The sequence below is a fragment of the Myripristis murdjan genome, chromosome 2 (genome assembly GCF_902150065.1).
Source record: "Myripristis murdjan chromosome 2, fMyrMur1.1, whole genome shotgun sequence".
Taxonomy (NCBI): domain Eukaryota; kingdom Metazoa; phylum Chordata; class Actinopteri; order Holocentriformes; family Holocentridae; genus Myripristis; species Myripristis murdjan.
The window spans coordinates 17,416,991-17,440,134 of NC_043981.1; the positions used below are offsets into that span (position 1 = coordinate 17,416,991).

The 23,144-nt window shown below is 41.8% G+C and overlaps 1 protein-coding gene across 4 annotated transcripts in view; it reads left to right on the plus strand.

Annotated features, from left to right (window-relative positions):
- Positions 1–1,346: 1,346 nt before the first annotated feature.
- The window catches only part of lrrfip1b (leucine rich repeat (in FLII) interacting protein 1b), a 51,479-nt gene continuing 29,681 nt past the window's right edge, over positions 1,347–23,144 (plus strand). For 3 of the 4 annotated variants that reach the window (XM_030073510.1, XM_030073534.1, XM_030073518.1), the window contains exon 1: positions 1,347–2,233. In XM_030073510.1, coding sequence (XP_029929370.1) covers positions 2,144–2,233 — 90 coding nt within the window. In that variant the 5' untranslated portion in view covers positions 1,347–2,143. The remainder of the gene's footprint in view (positions 2,234–23,144) is intronic. The other variant, XM_030073527.1, reaches the window with a different exon arrangement.

Genomic DNA, 23,144 nt, shown 5'->3' on the forward strand with positions numbered 1-23,144 from the left:
TGTGCATTTCTACACTTATTTATGTTGAAATTATTTATTGCTGTTTTATTTATTTATTTATTTTTTATTTATATTTGCTGCAACAGCGGCTAATTTTCTCTGTTGTGTATACTGGAAGCCTAAATCTTGTATGAGCCTCTCAATAAAAACTCTGACAATTTTTAATAATGTAGCATCAGTTGCATTTTAATTTGAAATATTCCTAAAAGCGGCAATATCTTTTCTATTAAACTCTGAACTTTGTGTTGTTCCATAAATGAATGACCCTGCAGAGGTAGTCTGGTATTTTATTTTGACAGGTGCAGCCGGAAGCCATGTGTTGGTGTGTCGGTTCATCCGGTCGCTCTGCAGCAGGAGGCCCGACCCGGAACACGGCCCCGCCGCGCGCGTCAAGCTGACACAATGCACACCGCACTTCCGGCTTCCGCTTTCAAAATAAAATCCTGACTATAAACCTCCTGAAACCGAATTTAAAAATGAGAATTAATCTGTGGGCCAAATAAATGTGACTGACCTCAGACTCACACAGGAAGCTCCACCCTACCTGACCTTTGACCTCCGTGAGAGAGACGGATGATAATGTTTAAAGGAGGAATGAATGACATCACATTATTTAAAATGACATTTATCACATTATCCCACTGCCTCATGATGACTGGGTTTTTATTCTAAATAAATAAATAAATAATGAATAAATTTAATAAATTTAATGTATTTAATTAATTTAATTAAAATAAAATAAATAATAAAATCAATTAAAAGATAAAGAATAATTAAATAAAAACAACAACAATAATAGTTTAAAAAAGTTATTTCAGTGATTCATGACCTGGGTTTTTATACTAACTAACTAACTAACCAACTAGCTAGATAAATATATAAATAAATAAATAAATTTAATTACAATAAGACAAAATGATAAAATAAAGTGATAAAATAAAATAATTAATAAATAATTAAAAAAAACAACACTAAAATAGTGATATTATTCTCAGTCTGATTCTTATTCTTATTATTATGTGAGTTATTTCAGTGCTTCATGACCTGGTTTTTATTGAATATAAACGAATAAACGAATAAATAAATAAATTAAAATATGATAAAATAATAAAATTAAATGAAATACAATTAAATTAAATTGAAACAGCAATTATTGTTATTATTATTGTCATTATTTTACTGTGTGAGGTATGTGTTATGTTATGGGTTAAAAAGAGATTTTTATATATATATATATATATATATATATATATATATATATCAAATAAATGCTTTTCTTGTAACTCATATCCCGCTGCTGCTGCTGCTGCTGCTACCAGTGATTTTGTTTACTTGTGCCCTTGTTCAGCCTTTTATTCTGAAAGCTAAACCGCCTCACTTCCGTCGTGGCTCTGCCTCACACCCTGTTCTTTGACTCCGCCCGTGCGCCTGTGGACATCATCACCACCACTACCACCATCATCATCATCATCATCATCATCATCGTCACCGCCACCATCCGGATTCACGCTGCAATAAAAGTTTCCTCCCTCCGCTGTTGACATTGCGGTCCGTGTGTGTGTGCGTGTGAGTGAGAGACAGAGACAGCGAGAGTGTGTGTGTGTGTGTGTGTGTACGTGTGCGTGCGTGTGTGTGTCTGTGTGTGTGTGCGTGTTTTTTTTCTTGCTGCGATGCGTTCACGGCCCGGGCTCAAACCTGCGGCTCCGGCACGACACAACAAGCCTTCCCCTGTCGGCCTCCAGTCGTGACATTTTTCCCCTCTCTCCCTCTCTCCCTCTCTCTCTGTCTCTCCGTCCCAAACAGAAGCTGAAAATGTTTCCTGGCGGATTAAGGAGCTGACGAGCCGAGGACATCCAATTTAATTTTAATTTAATTTATTTTATTTTATTCTAACCTCCGGCAGCAACAGGCATCCTCCTCCACCTGGACGATATTGAGGTGTTTTTTTTTTTTTTTTTTTTTTTTTTTTGCGTCTCCTTTGAAGCGACAGCGGCTCAGAAACATGCGGTCGAGCAGCAGCTGAATTTTTTGCGTGTTTTCTTTTTTTTCCCGCATCCCAAACGCGCACAGGCTGCTGTTTGTCTGCGCCGGACACGTATGCAGCCCGCAAACACAGGATAAAAAAAAAATAGGCCAAATAAATATGGGAACTCAGGTCACTGGCAGGAAGAGGATCCCGAACAGGGAGAAGCTGACCGCCGAGGACGATGCCCTCAACCAGATCGCCCGGGAGGTGAGCTCATCAATATTATTATTCCTATTTTTAGTTTATTATCGCTGTTAAGATGTGCGATTCAGCCTCATGCGTTTGGGAGCCAAGCCTAGATTAGGCTGGATCACACTGCGCAAAATCCTCCGGCTGCCTTCACCCACAGCGACAAATCACTGTCACATTCCTCCGGTGTGTGTCCCTGCACGGATGGACGCTGTTTCTGTCATATTTAACCGCAGAAATGCGTCTTATCGTGGTTTTGACATCCCTGTGTTATTCCTATAGTGTGTCTGAGACTCCCCTGTGAGTTTATAATGACTTTATCCCACTTTATGCTTATTTTTATCACCATAACAGCAGGAAATAGTGACTAATCTCATTGGAGTCCATGATATTTCCATTTCCTCCCACTGCAACATCACTTAGAATTTACAGCGTGTCTATACTGGATTATATTTTCATCTCCTGTCATATTATCATAGGAACTTAACGTGTTATTGTGTATAGCAGTCAATAGTGAGTTTATAATAATCCCATTTATCATCTCCTAACATTCCTGTTTGCAGTGGTCAGTGATGAGTTCATAGTATTCCTATTGGAGTGAATGATGTTTTTTTTTTTTTTTTTTTGTTTTTTTTATACAGCATCTTTGGTATTAGTAGGGATTTATAATGTGTATGATATGATAATACACACATCCTGCTGGTCTAAATGGTGTTTTTCATCTCCTGTATCATTATGATGGAACTTATATGTGTCTTTATTATGATCTATTGTATATTATGGTGTTTTTTTATGTTGTTGTTGTTTTTTTAAAGCATCTTCTGTGGTATTCCCTATAATATTCCCATTGTTTCATCCTCTGTGGTATCCCTAAAATATTCCTATATTTTCACTACAATGGAACTTAAACGTGTCTTTAATATGACTCTATTGTATGTTATGGTGTTTTTTTTTTTTTTTTTTAGCATCTTCTGTGGTATTCCCATAATATTCCTATAGTTTCATCCTCTGTAGCATTCCTATTGTTCCATCCTTTGTGGCATTCCTATAATATTCCTATATTTTCACTACAATGGGACGTAAATGTGTCTGTATGTTGCACTGTATGGTGTTGCATATTCTGTGGTATCCCTATAATATTCCCATTGTTCCATCCTCAGTGGTATCCCCAAATAACCCTATAGTTTCATTACAATGGAACTTAAATGTGCTTTTACTATAACGCTATTGTATATTATGGTTTTTTTTTTTTGTTTGTTTGTTTTGTTTTGTTTTGTTCTTTTGCTTCTTTTGTGGTATTCCTATAATATTCCCATAGTTTCATCCACTGTGGCATTCCTACAGTTTCATCCTCTGTGGTATCCCTATAATATTCCTATATTTTCACTACAATAGAACTTAAATGTGTCTCTATGTTGCATTGTATGGTGTTGCATATTCTGTGGTATCCCTATATTATCCACTACAATGGGACTTACATGTGTCTTTATCATGACTCTTGTGTTTTATGGTGTTTTGGCATCCTCTGCGGTCTCCCTATATCATTCCTGTAGTTTCACCGTGACATTTGCACGGTGTCCTTTTCCAAATCAGGGGGTTTCGGTTTAACATTCGTGCTTACCTCAGCACTCTGGAGCCCAGGGGTTAGGACACCCAGTGATGGGCAGCGTCCTTCTCCTCTGACATCCAGCCCCCAGCAGAGAAAACACAGCGGTCATCGGTGTAATTTATTCATCAGTGTGTGTGTATGTGTGTGTGTGTGTGTGCCCTCAAACGCCACACTGTGCGTTCCCACCCGTGGACAAAAGCTGCTATTATCTCCAAGTGGAAGCAGCGACGTTGTTGGTTTGGCCTACATAGGCAGGAATGTGGATGGAAAATGTCAACAGATACAGATAAATGAAAGGGCTGGTGGTGGTGGTGGTGTGTGTGTGTGTGTGTGTGTCGGGCGTGTTTACTAGAACTGCTGGGTAAGGGGAAAACATAGTAAAGGCTGGGGTGGTGCCCAAAAACCGGGTCCCGGGGCCCTGCGGGGGTCCTTGAAGTGCTTCCAGAAAAATGAGGAATACTTTCAACTCGGTGTTATTTAATTTTCTCGTGGTTTTCCCCCGGCGAGACGAAATATAATGAAAAACGACTTTGTGTTTTCATGTTGCAGCGTACACATTTTACATTATAGACGCCGCAGAACTCAAACTCAAATGTTTATAATCTTGTGTTTTTGTTTCCAAATGCCATCACGTTCCCCTCCTGGAAAGCTGCGTGTCTTTAATGCCAACCTCATGCTTTACCAGGAGACTTGAATCAAATTTCCAACCAGTGAAGCTTTACATATTTTTAACGGTCGTACAGCGTCAATTAAGAAAAACAGCCTTCCTCTTCCAGACTGATACCCCATTGGTTCACTCTTACATCTTTTTTAGCAGGTTTTATGTTAAATTAAGGAAGGAACGAGCTCTCTAGATGCTGTTTGGCTGTGTCTTTAGATGTGGTCGCTTATCAGCTGAGCTTTTGTGCTCCAGTGCATCCGTTTTGAGGTTCTGTCACGGTCAATTCATCGGTAAAAAGATGAATTATCAGTGTTTTTCACCGCCGTGTCCGCTCTCGGCCGTTCACCGCTAACCTCAGGAAGTGCAAAAGACAGAGACGTGCTTGTTTTGGAGAGGCTGTATTGATCCCCGATGGACAAATTAGCCATCTCGGTTCCTCTGTACATTCCAGAGGGAGGTCAGAGGTCACGGTCGGCCTCAGGACGAGCTAACCAGACGGTCCAGGTCTTCCCGTAGGCGATTTCCCCATTTTGTTTTCTTTGTTAGATGCTTCAGAAACTCCCAACATAGCAGATTTTTAACAAGTTGAACAGATTCAGGAGGGAATATAAGACAAATCAAAAGAGGCACGGATGCGAGAGGGAATAGGCCATAGAAATCCCAAGCAGCACTTCATTTTCAACAGTGGTACTCAGTAATAGCATAATATAATATGGCGGTTATTGATTTGTAATGATGTTTATGGTAACGGTGGTGTCTATGATTTGGTGGAAAGGCTGTGAGCAGTGCTGTGTTTCACAAGAAACTCAGGAATAAAAGTTGAAATTGGAGTGGAAGGCAGATCGACTGGCTTCCGCGGGTCATTTCTCAGCCTGACAACACGCGATCCGCCTTCCGCTGATAAAACTTTACGGCTCGTAATCAAATTCCTCACGGGGGATTTAAAGGAAAGAGGGCAGAGCTGAGACTCGACTTCACCTGCCACTTTGAAATTGAGACGTTCGCAGTTGCACCGCGGAAAAGGCAAAGTTTCAACCTTTTTGCTGTGAATCATCGCGCTGACAGCGGCATCCAAACAGGTCTAGCAGTTGTCATAGATGTCTTGTTCTTCAGATGGTGCTGGCCGGCGATAGGCAAAGGTCTGCTGACCCTAACATCTGGAAGGAATTACCTCGATGCTGCCTCAAGCCCCTGTGGCCCCACATGTCGGTAAAACATGCATCTGCCTCCTTCTAGTGTGTCGTCTTTGGCCCCAAACGTCAGTAAAACTCTCGTCTTCCACCTTCTAGTGTGTCGCATCGCGTCCGGACGTCAGTAAAACCGCCAGCCGCCTCCTCCTCCTCCTGCTGTCTTAGTTACGAATGTCAGAAAAACTTTCATCCTCCTCCTTCCAGCCTGTCGTCTTGGGTCTAAATGTCAGAGAAGCTCTCAATCCTCGCTGTGGATTGTGGCGTTTGGTCCAAAATGTCATGGAAATTCTCCTCGTCCTCCTTCTACTGTTGTGTCTCGGGTCCAAATGTCAGTAAAGCTCCTAATTCGTCTCCTCCAGGTGTGGCGTCTTAGGTCCAAATGTCAGGAAAACTCTTATCTTCATCGTTGCATTGAGTCCAAACGTCCTCCTACTGTGTTGTGTTGGCGTCCAAACGTCAGGAAAACTCCTCTCGTCATTCCTCTGTTGTAGCGTCTTGACTCGTAAAACTCCTTTTCTTTTCTCCACAGCCTTCACAGCTGTCTGGTGTTTAAAAAACGCTCATCTGCCTCCTTCTTGTGTTTCCAGTTGGGTCCAAATGTCAGTAAAACTCTCATCTGCCTCGTATCCAGATGTCCAAATGTCTTAATTCACCTTCTAGTGTCTTGTCTCCTTTTAAGTTCTCCTTAAGTCGAGTCCACATGTCATGAAAACTCTTTTAATTCTCCCTCTAATTTGCTTTTGGGGCTCCAAATATCAGAAAAGCTCCTTTATTCCTCCTTCAAGGCTCTTGTGTTGGGTCATCCTCGTCATCCTTGCCTTGTAGCATGACTTCAAACGTTAGTGAAACTCTTTTTTTTTTTTCCTTTCTCTCCAGCTTTCCAAACAAGTTGTGTGGTTGTTTTAAAAAAAGCCGCTGCTCATCTGCCTCATTCTTGTGTGTCACATTGCCTCCAACTTGTTCGAAAACTCTTAATTTTCCTCTTAGTGTCTCGTCTGAGGTCCAAATGATCGCAAAACTCTTCGCATCCTTTAAATTGTGGCGCCTCGGGTCCAAATGTCAGTAAAACTGTCATTTTTCCTCTTCAGGTGTGCTGTCTTAGGTCCAGACGTCAGGAAAACTCTTCTCGCCATCCTTCTCCTCTAGCAGTTGGAGTCCAAACATTAGTTAAACTCCTTCTCTTTTCTCCAGACACTTCCAGAAAGATGTCTGGTGTTTAAAGAAAAGCTCAGCTGCCTCCCTCTGTCGTGTCCGGTTGGGTCCAAATGTCAGTAAAACTCTCATTCTCCTCCTCCAGGTGTGGTGTCTTTGGTCCAAATGTCAGGAAAACTCTCATCTTCTCTGTTGCACTGAGTATAAATGTCAGAAAAAAAACTCTCATTCGTCCTCCTACTGTGTTGTGTTGGGTCCAAACATCAGGAAAACTCCTTATCTTTTCTCCAGAGCCTTCCAGCAAGTTGTCTGTTGTATTAAAAAAAAAAAAAAAAAAAGCTCATCTGCCTCCCTCTGGTGTGTCCGATTGCGTCCAAACGTCAGGAAAACTCTCATCCTCCTCCTCCAGCTGTGGTGTCTTGGGTCTAAACGTCAGGAAAGCTTCCATTCCATTCCTGAATGTCATGAAAATTCCTCTCATCCTCCTTCTTTTGTGGTGTCTTGGGTCCACAAAACTCTCATTCGTCCACCTCAGGTGCGATGTCTTAAGCCCAAATGTCAGAAATCCTTTCATCTCTCTCCGTGCAGTGTTGACGTCTTGGGTCTAAATGTCAGGAAAGCTCTCGTCCTCCCTCTAGATTGTTGTGTTTGGTCCAAAATGCCATGAAAATTGTCCTCATCCTTCTTCTATAGTGGTATCTTGGGGTCCACATGTCAGTAAAACTCTCATCTCTCTTGTTGGATTGAGTCGAAACGTCAGTAAAAACCGCCGTCGTCCTCCTGCTGTGTTGTGTTGCGTCCAAACGTCGGGGAAACTCCTCTCGTCGTTCTTTTATTGCAGCGTCCTGAGTCCAAAGACGAGTAAAATCTCCTTTTCTTTCCTCCGCAGCGTCTCAGTAAATCGTTTGGTGTTTGAAAAAGCTCGTCTGCCTCCTTCTTGTGTGTTTGATCGGGTCCAAACGTCAAGAAAGCTCTCTTATCAAGTCTTCTAGCTTTTAATGTTGAGTCCACATGTCATGAAAACTCTTTTAATTCTCCTTCATCTTTGTTGTCTTGGCTCCAAATGTTAGAAAAACTCTTCTCGTCATCCTCCTCTTGTAGCATGTTGCATCGATTCTTCTCTCTTCAGCTTTCCAACAAGCCGCTGCTCATCTGCCTCATTCTTGTACGTCACATTGCCTCCAAACTGCATGAAAACTCTTGATTTTCCTCCTTCTAGCATCTTGTCTGACATCCAAATGTCCGCAAAACTCCTCCCGTCCTGTTAATTGTAGCCTCTCGGGTCCAGATGTCAGTAAAACTCGCCTCTTCCTCCTACAGCTTTCCAACAAGTTGCTTGGTGTTTACAACTTTCACCAACCTCTTTCTAGAATTCACATCGGGTCCAAAATATCAGGATGTTTCCCTTTTCCTCTTGTCAGGTTCAAAAGTCTGTGAACTTTCTTCTTCTTCTTCCTCCTTGATTGTCTTGTCGGGTAAAAATGTCATTAAATACGATTCTTGTCCTTCCACTGTGGTGTCCAAACATCAGTGAAGCTCTTTTTCCTCTTTTTTTTTTTTAAAGCTTTCTGATGTTTTTTATCACTAAGAGGAATTGCCTGGGTTGATCAGCGTCCAAACATTGTTCAAAGTAAAGGCAAAACATTAAGAAAAAAAGAAAAAGACCTGAAGTAGATCATTCGCTGCTTTGCTTCAGGCATTGTTCTCATCTGGCTAAAATGAAAAGATACTATCTTTGTAATATGCGGCAGGATATTTACTGAAGCATCGCTGCAGATGATGATGAAACACAATGAAAGGCTGAGGGAGAAGAAATCTCTCTGAAATCCCCTGAATATGTTCCCTGCTTTGTACATTTACCAGTGTTTTTTCGGTGTCTGTGAGAAAGATGGCTTGCTCACTCAGATCCATGCCAGTCTGCAGTCACAGAGCCAGCTGCTGCAAGGTGCTTTTGACGCCCCGGACGATGAAGGTCGTTTAAACCGTCAGCTTGACTTTAATGAAAGAAAATCACATGAATATTAATGTGCAGAGGAGCTTTTTATTAGTGTCGTGCTGAAGTTAAACATCTTATTCTACATCTTGTTGGTTAGGGTTAGGGTTAGGGGGTAGGGTTAGGGTTAGGGTTAGACTTAGGGTTAGACTCAAGATAGGGTTAGGGTTAGGGTCCCACGGCGGTGTGTTCAGGTTCCGGTTAACGTTTTGTCCCTTTTTTGAACTCTGCTTTGTGCCCACAAACATCGGCAAGCACTGAGCAGAGAGGCAGGGCTACACATGGACATTTTTTTGGGTTGGAGTTGGAGTTTGAATGGGCATCGGCGGCTCGAGAGGTCGCCTTTGTTGCTTTTAATCGCTTAGGAACAACTTGTTGCCGGGAAACTCGTGAGCGCAGTCTCAGCCCTGCGCCTCGCTCGGCTGCAGATCAGGAGTCTGAAGGAACCGATTGGCTCGGATTGATTGAGACCGGAGCCAAAGAGACACACTTGAGAGCAAATTAAAAGAGATTCCAGCGAGTATCGGCGAATACTTCACCATTTATCATCCGATACGTAAAAGCCGTGCCTCCTCCAGTCTGTGTTGAGTCAAACAAACGAGCCGTATTGACTTTGCTCATCGGTGCAGAATGCAACCAGGCAGTTTCGAGGACACAGGAGACTCAGGAGCTGCTTTGTTGCTGCGTAATTGACAATTACATCAATGTCCATGAGGCAGTCCCATCAGAAACAAACGGTCTCAGTCCTTGTGTGTGTCTGTGTGTGTGTGTTGCCTGCATCCCGAGGGACAGTGAAGTGGTCTTGTGAGTCTGTGGCTGCTGCTTTGAATCCTCAGACTGGCTCAGAAAATGCAAATTGGCAAGCCGAATGAGTAATCGTCTCCCTTGTGCCGAACAACTCGCTGTTATTTAAATGGTATTTATCCCGGGATGCATTCATGTTGTTAAAGCTGCAAAAGGTGAAAATTTCTACGCCTTTCCTATCGAAGCCTGGTTACATCTTATTTCATGAGTTATCTCTGATCTTTGCAGGAAAAAAAGATGATGTCATGCATCATGAGCACAAAGCAGGCATTTAAAAACAAGGCCAGGGTGCAAAAATTAACCTCTAACGTGCTGCTGTAGTTAGTCAGTATCTACAGAAACTTAAAATATTCATTAAATCATTCTGAATATATATATTTTTATTTATTTTTTGCTCAATTTATCCACAGAACTGGTCAACATGACATTTCCAGCAATAGAGACTCCTCCATGTTTCTGTTGGCCGGCTGTGCAGATCCACAGGTCAAAGGTCACCACACATGAACTCCGTGCAAATGCAAGGATTGATATTTGTTTTTGTTTTTTTGGGGGGAAATTGTGTCTTTTTCTTTGCTCCTGTCATGGTCTGAAGGCAGTGAGTCTGACTGAATCCCAAAGTCGGGCTGCGACGAGGAAGATTATTCCTTGGCCCTTAATTAAGACGCCATACATTCGCCTTATTAAATTATCCCCAAATTAAATTATTTTTTGACTATTTATTAAAACAGGCTCCTCAACAATAAGTCTGCCACAGCTTTACATACAGAAATAGTGACGATAAAAGAGAAAAAAACACAAGACAGGTTGTACATACTGTCATATACATCCCAGATTATGCACTTAAACATTTCAAGTGTTTTTATTGTGCAATAAAGTAGAATATAACAGACTATTATCTTCCCAAATTAAAGGAAAATCACATTTCTTTACCCACAGAAAGTGAGGAATTGAAACTCCAAAAAAGAAGGAAACATCCAGAAAAAGCTGGATGCAACGACATTAGGTCTTTCTCCTCTCTCGTTTCTTTGGCTTCAGCTCGCACATCAAACCAGTTTCCGGTATCCTTTTCCTTCGATTTGCAGCCGGCAGCTCGTGACGCTGCTCGGTGCCGCTTTGAGCAGATTCCCACAACTGTTTTTTTCTTTTTTCCACACGTTAAAGTTTGAATTCAGTGAAATTTGCAGGCTCAACATTTGGAATTGCTCTGCCAGCCTCGCCCGTCTCCTCCCTCGCCATTTGTTTGGCTTTGTTTGGCATTACCCATCCTCCAGCCACACACACACACACACACACACACACACATGATCCCCCAGTTGTGAAATCTATCATGCCTGGCTCATGGACCAGCCCAATAAATTCCTCCCAGCCTTGTGAACACTCCCTGGAAAAATAAAAAAAAAAAATCATCCAGTGGCATTCCTGCTCAGATCCTCAGCAGCAGAACAAACCATAACATAAAAATATAATGTGGTTTCTCGTCTGAATGCACCAGCTGCCACGTGCCAAACGCTGATAAAATGCTGGTGCTGCAGTAGAAGTAGAAGTACTGTTCCTCTGCTGGTGTCTGACTGCAGTAGAAGTAGAAGTACTGTTCCTCTGCTGGTATCTGACTGCAGTAGAAGTAGAAGTACTGTTCCTCTGCTGGTATCTGACTGCAGTAGAAGTAGAAGTACTGTTACTCTGCTGGTATCTGACTGCAGTAGAAGTAGAAGTACTGTTCCTCTGCTGGTATCTGACTGCAGTAGAAGTAGAAGTACTGTTCCTCTGCTGGTATCTGACTGCAGTAGAAGTAGAAGTTCTGCTGTAAAAATCTACTGCAGTAAAACTAAAAAGTGTCTCACCTCCACAGTCTGTTATTAATCATTTGTTTTCTGTAATGGATCTGATTTAAAATGTAATAAAGGACAAAACTCAAGTAAAAATGGACTGAAGGAAAAGTCAAATGACTGACTTGAGAAAAAGTACTCAAAAGTAAAAGCACACAAAAGAACTTCTCACTTACAGTATCATGAGGAAATGTAATTATTCGCCTCCACCTGTGCATTTTCTCTGATAAAATGTGAATTAAATAATCATGTGCAGGTAGAGCACACTGACCTCCATGTCATGACTGTCATTTTCAAATAATACCTAATTTTATTGAGATTTTATTAGTGATCAATGTTTGCCTCGTAGATTAGTTTAATTTGTTTGTGCAATGAGATATGAAATGACAATAGATGAAATAGAATAGAATAGAATAGAATAGAATAGGATGCCTTTATTGTACAGCTGTACAATGAAATTCGGTGCATCTCCTGAGCGGTACATACAATAAAACACACACACATGCGCTACATATATAAATTTAAATGAATAAACAGCTTATATGTATTAGTATAAAATAACAAAGACAAATGTAAATGATAAAATTTTCTATATATTAAAATGAAAGTTTGTGAAAAATGACGAATCGATATGCAGTGGGTGGAAGAAAAAACCCAAAGGTCTTGTAAAATTACCAGCAAACAACTAAAGTTAAATCAGAGGAAAGAAAGATAAATGATTATAATTAAACAAGTGACAGAAAATGATGTTACGTGATCGATATATGCAGCAGAAGTGTGTATCTCAGTGTAATAATTTTATTAATATGCAGCGTAAATCTACTGACAGACGATGGAGAAAAGGTCGCTGCCCAGCCCGGCTGTCAGCACGCTCATTAATATTAATGCTAGTTGGCAGAGAGTGCACACTTGGCTCTGTGTGTGTGTGTCTGCAGGAAAATCTGTTCACCGGGTTGAACTCCTGCTGAGGTTCCTTTGAGCAAGGCACTGAGCCCCTGAGCTGCTTTAGTGGGTTGACTGGGAAGTTTCCAGGTGTGAAGCTGGAAGTCGCCACAGAAATAAGACACAACGCGGTCAGACGGTTTAATAAAGTTTAAAACAAGAGCTTGGTGTACGTTTCCAAAGCCACGCGCAGCCGGACGTCCCGCCGAGTCTGTGCATTAAAGGGGAATGCCGCACAATTTCCGTGGAACGCTGCGATCAAGGGTGGAAAAAAAAAGAAAGAAAAAAGAAAAAATGGTTTGACTCCGATCCAAAGCCAGAACTGATCTCAACAGGAGCCGGGATCTGAGCCGTGAACGATTTGGCCACTTGAAATTCACCCACACACACACACACACACACACACACACGCACACACAGTTGATTTGAAAGTCTCCATCTTAATTAGCCACATAATCCCGGAGGTATTATTTGTTCTGCAAAAGAAAAACCAGTTCGTCTCACGGAAACCCACTGGTGCTGTCGCCGCTCTCCCGGAAGGCTGCACACACACACACACACACACACACACCATAAAACTCACTTTACTGCTGAAAAAAGAGGCGGCATGCTCCTTTAATCTCCTCCTGAAAACAGACGCTGCGTCGCAAATCCTCGTGTGCGGGACGCCGCGGTGATGTGGGGGCTTTTATTGTGACAGGAGCATCCCACTTTGTGAAAGGAGCAGGCGCAGCCGGAGGAGTGACGGGTTTCCTTTCTCCTCAAACCCCGAGCGGCTGCATCACGGCAGCCAGGAGCCAAATCCCGTCTGTGACCAGCAAACCTGCTTTTTGATTCATATTAGCACCACTAATAAAAAAAAACACCTTGACTGTTAAATAAATAAATAAATAAATAAAACTAAAATAAAACAAAAGCAAAAAATCAGGATGTGATCCTCGGCAGTTCAAATAAATAAATAAATAAATAAATAATTAAATGAATAAAATAAAACAAAATAAAAAACTAAGAAAATTAAATTAAATTAAAATAAAATAAAAAAATAAAACAACAGTAATGATCAGAAAATAAATCATCTTAATGGAAATTTATGAGCAGATGTGTGTGGTCCCTCCTGCTATGATTTGTCTAGCTGAGAGGTCAGCATGTGTGTGTGTCTGTATGTGTGTGTGTGTGTGTGTGTGTGTGTGTGTGTGTGTGTGTGTGTGTGTGGATGCTGGCAGGGCAGAAGTGGGTCTCGCTCGGCTTTGCCCCCTCACACTGCTGAGCGCTGACCTACTGGGCGAGCTGACAGCTGTGGCCTTTGATGTACCCCACTGTGTGTTTCTCTGTGTGTGTGTGTGTGTGTGAGAGAGAATGTGTGTGTGTGTAGACCAGGGATTGGGATTGGTGGCTCTCTATCCCACTGACCTGCATCCTTTAAGCCTCTGCAGCAGCAGCAGTGACACACACACACACACACACACACACACACACTCTAATCTCTGTCTCCATGAGCTGAATTGTCATTTCTCTGGATTATATTATTTATCATCGAGCCGCACAATCAAATATCAGTAATCTACCAATAATTATCATTTACTGTTGATCAATAAATCAGCTGTGTTTTGCATTTAATCAGTCAATTGTTAGGTATAAACAGTGTAAAAACTAAAGCTGAAGCCTGATGGGAGGTGATCCTTAAATAAAGGCTGTGTGGTTCCATAAAGAACCAGTAACTGCAGAAGAACCACTTCATGCAATGGAGGAGGGTTCTTCACTGAACCAGGGCTTTTTTTTTATTTCCAGGTGGTCTCACAGGTTTATAGCAGGGCATTAAGGCTACATTGTTTTCCAAGATCTGCAGAATTTGGGATTTCGATTTTTTTTGTTGCTTTTATTGTGAAAAGGGGGTGTATCATGACATGCAAAATTAGCTAATAAGGTGGAAAAGCCATTTTGGCACGCTTACTGAAATGTTTATTGAAGTTCATTGTTGCTATAAAAAAAAATCACCATAATCACAACAATTAACATCCACATTTAATAATCTGTTCAAATGGAACAATGATAAATGGTAATAGATTTTTGTAATAAAAAAATGATTAGACATGGGTCACCACACTCGTCATCCTAGAATAAACACTGGTCTGATTGGTTAATGGTACCATGATGTTTGCCGTACATCAGAATGGGCAGTTATTTTCTGTAATGTCTGTTATATTCCTTATTTAACCAGTCAGACTCGTCCCACATGCTGGTGTTCACAGTGCACTGATAACAGAGAAGAAGCTGCTCGATAAAACATTTTAAATCTGATAATGTGATCAGCAGAACCACAGAAACACAGAAACACTGTCCGGACATCCAAACAGTGATGTTGTGAAACTCTGCGGTGGCTCTGGGTGGGGCGGTAATGTGGCTCTGTTATGTTTGGGACACTCACGGTTTACAAAATGCAGCCCTTCACTGTTGTGTCCCGGGACAGCGAGCGGCGTGCCGGCTGGGCTTGGCAGCGCCCCGAGTCGCTGGGACAGGAGAAAGACGCCGTTATGCCAGACGGGGACTTTCCTCGGACATGAGTTCGTTTTGCATTTCACGCCTCCTGATGTAATTTCGTTATTGGATTTCGCCGGCAAATTGGGGAACGCGTGCTCTTGATTTTCAGCAAATTCAGAGAGAGGACGGATGAAACAGAGGAGATGTAGATCTCTTCACAGCCACGGCTCTGGTTTCAGACTTTGTTCACCCAGAGGAGGATTCGCCGTGGAGTTTCCTGCTAACCTCACCTGAGCAGGTGGAGGCTTCGGGCTCAGGTGATGCAGTTGTTCATGGAGGACAGGTCATTACTCTGTGATGTTCTGTGCCAGGCCAAGAGTTTGTACACATGACTGACCTTTGCATCCTGTAATTATTTTTCCAAACACTTGCTCTGTAGGCAGAAATAATGTCTTTGGCTGATTTAAAGGGCAAGTTCACTGTTTTGGAACCAGGGCCCTATTTACAGATTATCCGGACACAGAGAGCATCATCTCACTGGTTGCTTCAGTATTGATCCTGATATCAGTGAGCTGCAGTAATGGGCAAATCAAAGAGTAAATCATAAACGGCTTGGAAAAACTAAGATAACGTTGCTCTTCTGAAGCAGGACGCTCGGTGTACACTCTCAGGATTTTCTCCCGGAAAAAGGGTTTGCAAGCCGATCATTAAATCAACAGGGCTACTTTATTTCACAAACCAAAGCACTACCTTTCAAACTGTAACCTTCTGCGCTGTAGCTAGACCCTGTTCAGCCGGCAGAGTCCCAAACTAATTCTGCTGTCTAAGGCCACGACTGTTGACAAAGTGCTCCGTTTGCGATATCTTTCTCAGGAAAACATTCTGGGATCGTGAAGAGTAAACACCGATCTTCCTATTTCGGAAAAGTAATCCTAGTCTTTCAATGCCATTTACGTTTGTTCCATTGACCGCTGTTGGAGCAGAATCAACTCTGAAGCAACCAGTGGAATAATAATCTGAGGATGCCACAAAAAATGGGAAAAAAGAAAATCTGGTTGAAATGTATTTAAAATATATAAATGGCAATGACTTTATTCATTCATGATCGTAGCATTCATGTTATTGGAAGATCAGCTGGCTAGGTAACTGTGAGCTAAATAGCTAGTTTTAACTTGAAACATCAGCTATGCTAACCAGCTAATCTAGACAACAAATTCTGCGTTCATGCCATATCGTTATAACCTTTAATGTGAGCTTCCTAGTCTCGAAAAAATGTTAGTGTCTTGCCCCGGTTGTATTTACTACTTGGAAAGTCAGGATTAGGGGAATAATGAGGAGTTGGACCGTGCTGGGACCAGAACCGGAACCATCTCTGATGTACTTAGCCAGAAAAAATGTAGTTCTTTAGCTCCACCCACCAATGAGATTATTCCTTCGTTCACAGCGGCTCTTCCAAGACATGTTTTTAAATCTAAAAGTCTCGTCTCCAAAGTTTAGTCAAGTTAAAGTTGCATGTTTTAGAAATGTGAAGGGTCCTTAGCCATTGTTGCCCAAAAGATCAGGACCTCCAATGTGGCCGCCAACATTGTGTCTTTGCCGCCAACATGGTTCTGGTGCTGGTTCCAGTGCATACCACTGATGAAATACTGGTGCCAAAAAGCTGACGCCGGCATGGCTCCATAAAATTGCTCATCCAAAGCGTGGAACCAAAGACGTCATTGGCTTCGGAGGGGGGCCACCACAAGTTCTATGGAAGAGACCAACGCTTTGTTGGTATTTCTGGTCCTTCACAAGAATTCGACCCGACTTCTACCCAGTTTCCGCTTCGCGAGGTTCGGTTCTGAAACCTGTCGAAGTGCAGGTCGGTTCTCAAACGGTACAAGAGACGTTAGTGCACTGCTGCACCTGAAAACTCCTTTATCCAAGTGTAACATCATGAGTTAATGTGCATTCATCTTTAAGACTTTTACCTGAGGGGTTCAGTGTTTAAAAAAAGTCCGTCGGTAGAGGTTGCCATGGTGATCAGACCCGCGACACTTGGGTTACGGTTCATTTCCACCCAGAAAGCAGCTTGTAAAGAGCCGGGATCACACCGGGCAGGCCAGTGCTGCTGCTCACAGCACTTAAATTTGCACGCACTTATCCTAAGAAGATTAAAAACCACAAATTGCTGACTTGTGTACATTAGGGCACCGGCTCAGCGGGGGCCGAGACGGAGCTCTGGGACATTTTGTCATTTTGTCAGCATTTAATGTTTATTATTTATTCATCTAGATCCTCACTGGCTCTGTCCCAAAACAACAGCAGTATCAGCCCTGTACATTCGTTTTATGGATGTGAGGCTGATAACATTGCTTCTTAAATTCATGACCGGTGGTAATCTCCTTGTCCTTGACTGTTTTTTTTTCTGCCGTGATGCAGGAATCAGCCTGACAGCCTTGCAGGTGTGTATTTGATGGGCTGGCAGGCTTGTCAAACAGATAAGAGTGAGAGTCTGTAGCGCTGAAGAGCCAGGGATGCTCGATTCAACTGAAAATGCAAACAAATAAAACCTAATTAATGCTGTTTTTGATGCATTTAATGGATTTGGCTCCTGAATCGCTGAATTCTGATTTATTCCCATAGTAACTGTTATTTAGTCATCATTCAAGAGAGAGTATGCCTCTTGCAAGCTTAGCATCAGGCATGCCAACTTGCATCACTTCTACTTATTATTTTTAATATAATTGCTCTTAATTGCAGTTGCTTGTTGATTGGCTGTGTGCGCTGTCACTACCATGTCTTTGTTTCTGTCATTTAAAACTCATCAGGCTTTTTATTGGATCCATATTTCAGTTTTATGAGTGTTGGTGCTGTAATTTATGTTGTTGTTGTTGCTGTCTTTGGTGCTGTGATGCAACAGCAGTCGCCCGTTTGGGACGGTTGGGCAACGGGAGCTTGAACTCAACAAACGGGGTGTTATGAAATAATCTAAGCTGACATAACAGAGGGGGCATGAAAATTAGATTTTGAGCGAGTGAACATGATTATTAAGGTAGATGATGATTAAAATGCAAAACTAGTTACGATGCATTCACTTACCCATCACAGATTGATTTAGACGAGCGCTGATGGAGGAATCGGTGCAGCATCCCTGATGAAACTCACTGAGTTTTGCTTTAAAAGAAAGTCAGGTCAGGTCACTTGGAATCGAGAAGATTCTGCAGAACCACACCAGATTTGGGGCCATTTTTCCCCCTCAGTCATTTTTACAAGCCACCAAACAGTGTTTTAAGACGTAATGTGAGATTATGAACTTGTAAATATGGGTGTTTTGCAGCATTGAAGGCCAGTTTCCACACCAACAGGAGCTGCGTCTTGTGGCTTGTGGGACATTGGGCAAGACTTTAGGAGAGAAATTCACATAATAAAACATGTTAAAAAAAAAACAAAAAAAAAAAACGCCCACCCCTGCTTTGAATCTGAAGTTACTTACATGCTTGTTTTTCAGTTTTGCAGATGCTGTGAATTTATTTTTTAAGAGCGTGTGCTGCTGAAACGGTGGCCAGAAATAACAATAACATCCCCTAAAACGTCCGGTGAGGGGGTTTATCTTGCCTGCTTCCATCGCTGTTTGCATCTCTTTTTCTGTGTTTGCTCAGTCGTATTTTATCAGTTTGTTTGCTTTGCTTCTGTATTTTATTGCCGTGCATTTAAATCAGAAGTTTAAACCCGCTGGGATGAAGTGGGAAAACACCTCCACGTCCAAAACCAACATTTGCCGTGTTGTTGTTTTTGTTCGTTTGTGTTTCTGAAGCGGGGCGGGTCTTCAGCGGGCGGCTCGTGGGCCGACCCGGGACGTCCTGGGAGTCAAACCCGCAGCGGCTCCGGAATATTCCTCACACAACACAACAGCATGAACACATGGCTGCATCGTCCAGAGTTTAATTTTTTCATCAGCATCAACCTTCTATCAGTTTCATAATCGAGTCAGCATAACTTCATATTAACCCGTCCAGTTTAAATAGACCCAGCTGACTTATAGAAAAATAAAATAAAATAAAATAAAAAATAATGATAAATAAATGAATGAATAAATAAAAAAATAATTAAATAAATATTATTAAAAAATAAAATAAAAACATAAGTAAATAAATAATTAAAATGAAAAATTAATGTTAGATACAGCTAAATTTTGAAAAAAAAAAAGGCTAATAATACAAATAAATATAATAATAATAATAACAATTATAATAAGGACTTAATATGGAAAATATGGAAAATTAAAAAAAAAATGTGTCAGTCCCTGACCAAAGTGTCCTTTAGGTGTCGCTGCTGACCTTTGACCCTGGTCCTCCAACAGCTGGAAGTCGGGATGGGACGATAAACCGAAACTCGATATAAGATACAAAAATGTGATGGCAGGATATCACAGGGCCGAAGAGGAAACGGTGACAGGAGAAAGATTAGAGACTCGGAAACAAACGTGCGCCTCTGACCTGCTTAGCCCTCGCTTCCAATCTGCAGCAGCGCTCGTTTGACCCTCCGAGGCTGCCGTATGCCGACGGCTCTCGCAAAAAACACTTTGGGCTTGTAAAAAATGAGAGAATCAGAAATACTTTATTGATCCCAGAGGGGAAATAGGGTCAGATGCAGTCTGTGTCTCAAACTCTCAAGAGAAGAATAAAATCATAAAAAACAAGAAATATAAAAACATGTGCATCAGAAAATTTGTTTTAGTATCAGCGCTGACACCTAAAAAATAAAAGCCCCCTCTGCGCCAGTGAAGAGATCTGATGGTGCAGGGATTATTTTACGGTGAATAAAAGGTTAGAGAGGGAAATCGGATTATTTTTTAACACCAAATTCACAAAGTCGGTCAGCCCACACTTGAATATGTTGAATATTGGATGCTGAATCTTCCAAATATATTAAAATGCAAATGAAACACAAAAAACAGGATTGTCTTATCGAAGAGGCTGTGTTAAGTGCATAAAGTGTATAAAATCGACAAGTTATGCAAATAAAAAAAAAAAAGAAATGTCAGGGTGCAGATTCAGATTCCCGACGGTGTGTTCAGGTGTTTCGGGATCAAACTGAAGCCTCGTCTCCCTCTGCTCCTCTCTGCGGTCCGCAAGAGGAAACAAAACTTCAGCCGTCGTTAAAACAAGAGCGAGGAATGCGTCCTGCTGATGGATTTCCCATCTGTCTTAAGCAGCAGCAAGAAACAAAAAAAAAGACCAAACTGCTGTTTCTGCCTTGCGAGCGGCAGATTAAAGTGCCGTCTCACCGGCTATTTTTGGCCGCTGTGGTTGTAATTATCTGGTAATAGGGCTTTGTTAAATTGCTGCTGCTTACTTGGCAGTGGAAATATTGGAGTTTTTCCTTCTTCTATTTTTGGCTGCGCCGTGTGGTGTCCAGGACGTTTATTAGTTTTTCCATATGCTGTAAATGGAGGTTATTACGTCAGCGTTTTGAGTGGAAACGTATGGAAAAAAAGGAAAAAAGAGCCGGGGGGAGAGGTTCCCGCTCTTAAAGTTGGGAAATGGCACATAAAAAGTTTGGTTTTCGACTCCTTTCATCTCACGTTTTCCTGATGTTTGAGGCGTTTGAGGACCTCGTTCTTCTTTGTGAGTGTGAAGCGTTTGGATTTTGGAATCAGAAACTGTGACCCCATCCTGACTCGTACTAATTTGGATCTGCTTCTGTGGAAATGTGATTGAGATTAAGGGATTAAGAACGCCGCAGCCAAAAAACTCAGCCGTTTGAAAACAAGCCGCATGCCAGTGGCTCTGGCGGCTTTTATCAGCGGCTTTTTGTTAGAATAAAAAGCTTGTATGCATGTATGTAAATACCTTTTTAGACTGAATGCAGTGGTTTGTGGCGCAGGTGATGCATTCAAGGACCATCAGAAATCACCAGTTACTTAACACTCTGTCCCTTAATCACTACCCTCACAACCCTTAATTGTCATATATGCTTTTTTTCTTATTTATGTGTTTATATTGATAATATTTTGTAGGATTAATACACATATTTGGACATAATGCACACAGTTTTTTCATTTCTAAGGCCCATATTTTTATGTTTCTTATTTCTTTTTCTATTTCGTGCAATTTAATTCTTCTCTTGAGAGTTTGAGCGACTGCAGCCGACCTAATTTGACATTTTGCATCAATATTTATTAGTATTTTTGATTCTGATATGCACATGCACAATTTATATGGTCTTATATATGGGTCAAATACGTATCAAAGAGTAAGAATATAAATGTTACATATAAACCACGTTCCTCTGGTGTAGAGGCGTGCGTGTTCAGATTAGATTAGGTTTCTGTGTGAGATTTGACAGCTTCGGTTCCATCACAGTGATTTTTGATGATTTTGATGATTTTCGCTTGATTTGGGTTTGCCAATCCCTCACGTCGCGGCTACAGAGTCACGCTGGAATCTGGAGCTGTGCCGGTTTGACTCGCCTGAATCATCCGGCCGTCGAAACTGAACGGGAACCACCCATGTGTTGTGTAACCACGGCTATGAGAGCGCCCTTGAGCAAGGCATCTCACTCCCGGCTGCTCTGGTGCGGAGCTGGAAATCAGTACACATGATCAGTTTCAGCTTCAAATCAATCTGGACTGAATAATTCACCTAGAGGAGAAGGCAGAAGTGGAGTGCACAGATTGGAGAGCGGCCATTCGTCTCTCCCGGCTCGTTAACAGATTTAATCTGTGAGAGCGCCGGGAGCAGACGGACGTGGAACAACAGGCATTAACGCCGGGGTCACAAATATCCAATATTTCCTGGCAGTGCGGCGTCTCTAAGTGATTACAGCTTTATTACCCAGAGGCCTGCAGCCAAAACGTTTCCCTGCAGGAAACAGTGATTTCTATCAGGTCACTGAGTAGCTGAGGCACCTCTGCCTCCTTCATGCCGCGACGATCGTAATCCTGAAATCATGTTCTCTTCGGCCCGCTGAAACCTGGAGCAGAGGCAGGTTCCTCGTGTTTCAAGTGGCCGTGCAAAGGGCTGCGTTCAGACGCCCGTCACGAGCGTTTAACCCTTTGAAACCTGAGCCAACTGACTTGATTTCTCTCAAAAACATGGGGAAAAAGCCAATGAGCAACTTAGCAAAAAAATGAAAAAAAAAAAAAAAATGCAAGAAATTGAAAAAGGCTGCAAGAAAATAAACTGGAAATTAGCTGAAAATTTTAAAAATGAATAAATGAAAATAAAATAAAAAAATGAAAATTGAAATAAATAACTAAATAAATAGCTAAATAAATAAAAAGTTTTTTTTTAAAAAATAGTAGCCCCCCCAAAAAACAAACAAAAACAACAACGACAAAAAAAAAACAACTAGGGAAAAAATATGGAGAAAATAATAATGATAATCATTATGTTACAGGAAAAAAATTGAACTAATTTTCAGGGGTTTTTTTTGTTTTTGGCTTAATGTTCAGGTCATTTCCTTGTTATTTCAGTATATATCAGCTGTCGGCTCATTTCTTGCTCAGCTGCTCGTTGCCTTTTTTCCTCTTTGTCTTTGAAACATGGAGACAAACCAGTTTGCTCAGGTTTCAGAGGCTTACATGCATGTGAGAAGCTTTTAAGCACAAGAAATGTGACGTTGATCCAGGGTTCAGAGGGTTAAAAGACAGAAAACAAGAAATCATGAGGTGACATAATGCCAGTTCATTCCACTGCAGCTCAACTTTTGTTGTGATATTATCTTGTTTCTTTTGGTTTGATCACCGTCTGCTCTTTATCGGCATGAAACTAAAGAGCAAATCAAACTGTTTTTTTGTTTTTCCACCAGGCTTAGAGACAGGGGCTGGACAGCTTGTTAGGAGGGTTTTTTTGCAGAGTCGTGCCCTCGTTCACACGGCGGGAGCAGCCAGACGAGCAGGAAGCGTGTCAGGTTGCCGGGCTGCAGGGTTTGATAATAGACGGTGACGGCGAGTGACAGTTGAGAGCGACTTGGTATGCAGGCCGCGGGGCGCGCTGCCTCTCTGGGTGTGTCGCCCGGCACGACAACAAGCGCCGGCTCATCCACATTCCCCCCCTGCAGCCGAAAGCACCGGGGAATCCTGCCCCCTGCTGGCCGAAACACCACAGGCCTAAAAACTGCTCTAACAGACTGAAATCCACCTCTGCGTGTCCTCATCGATTGATAGTTCATCACTTTAGTCATTTATCAAGTCAAAAATCCAATTATTCTCTGATTCCAGCTTCACTGAGATGCTGAGACTGGCTTCCTTTTCTCTCTTATCTTTATAAAATTAATACTTTTGCTTTT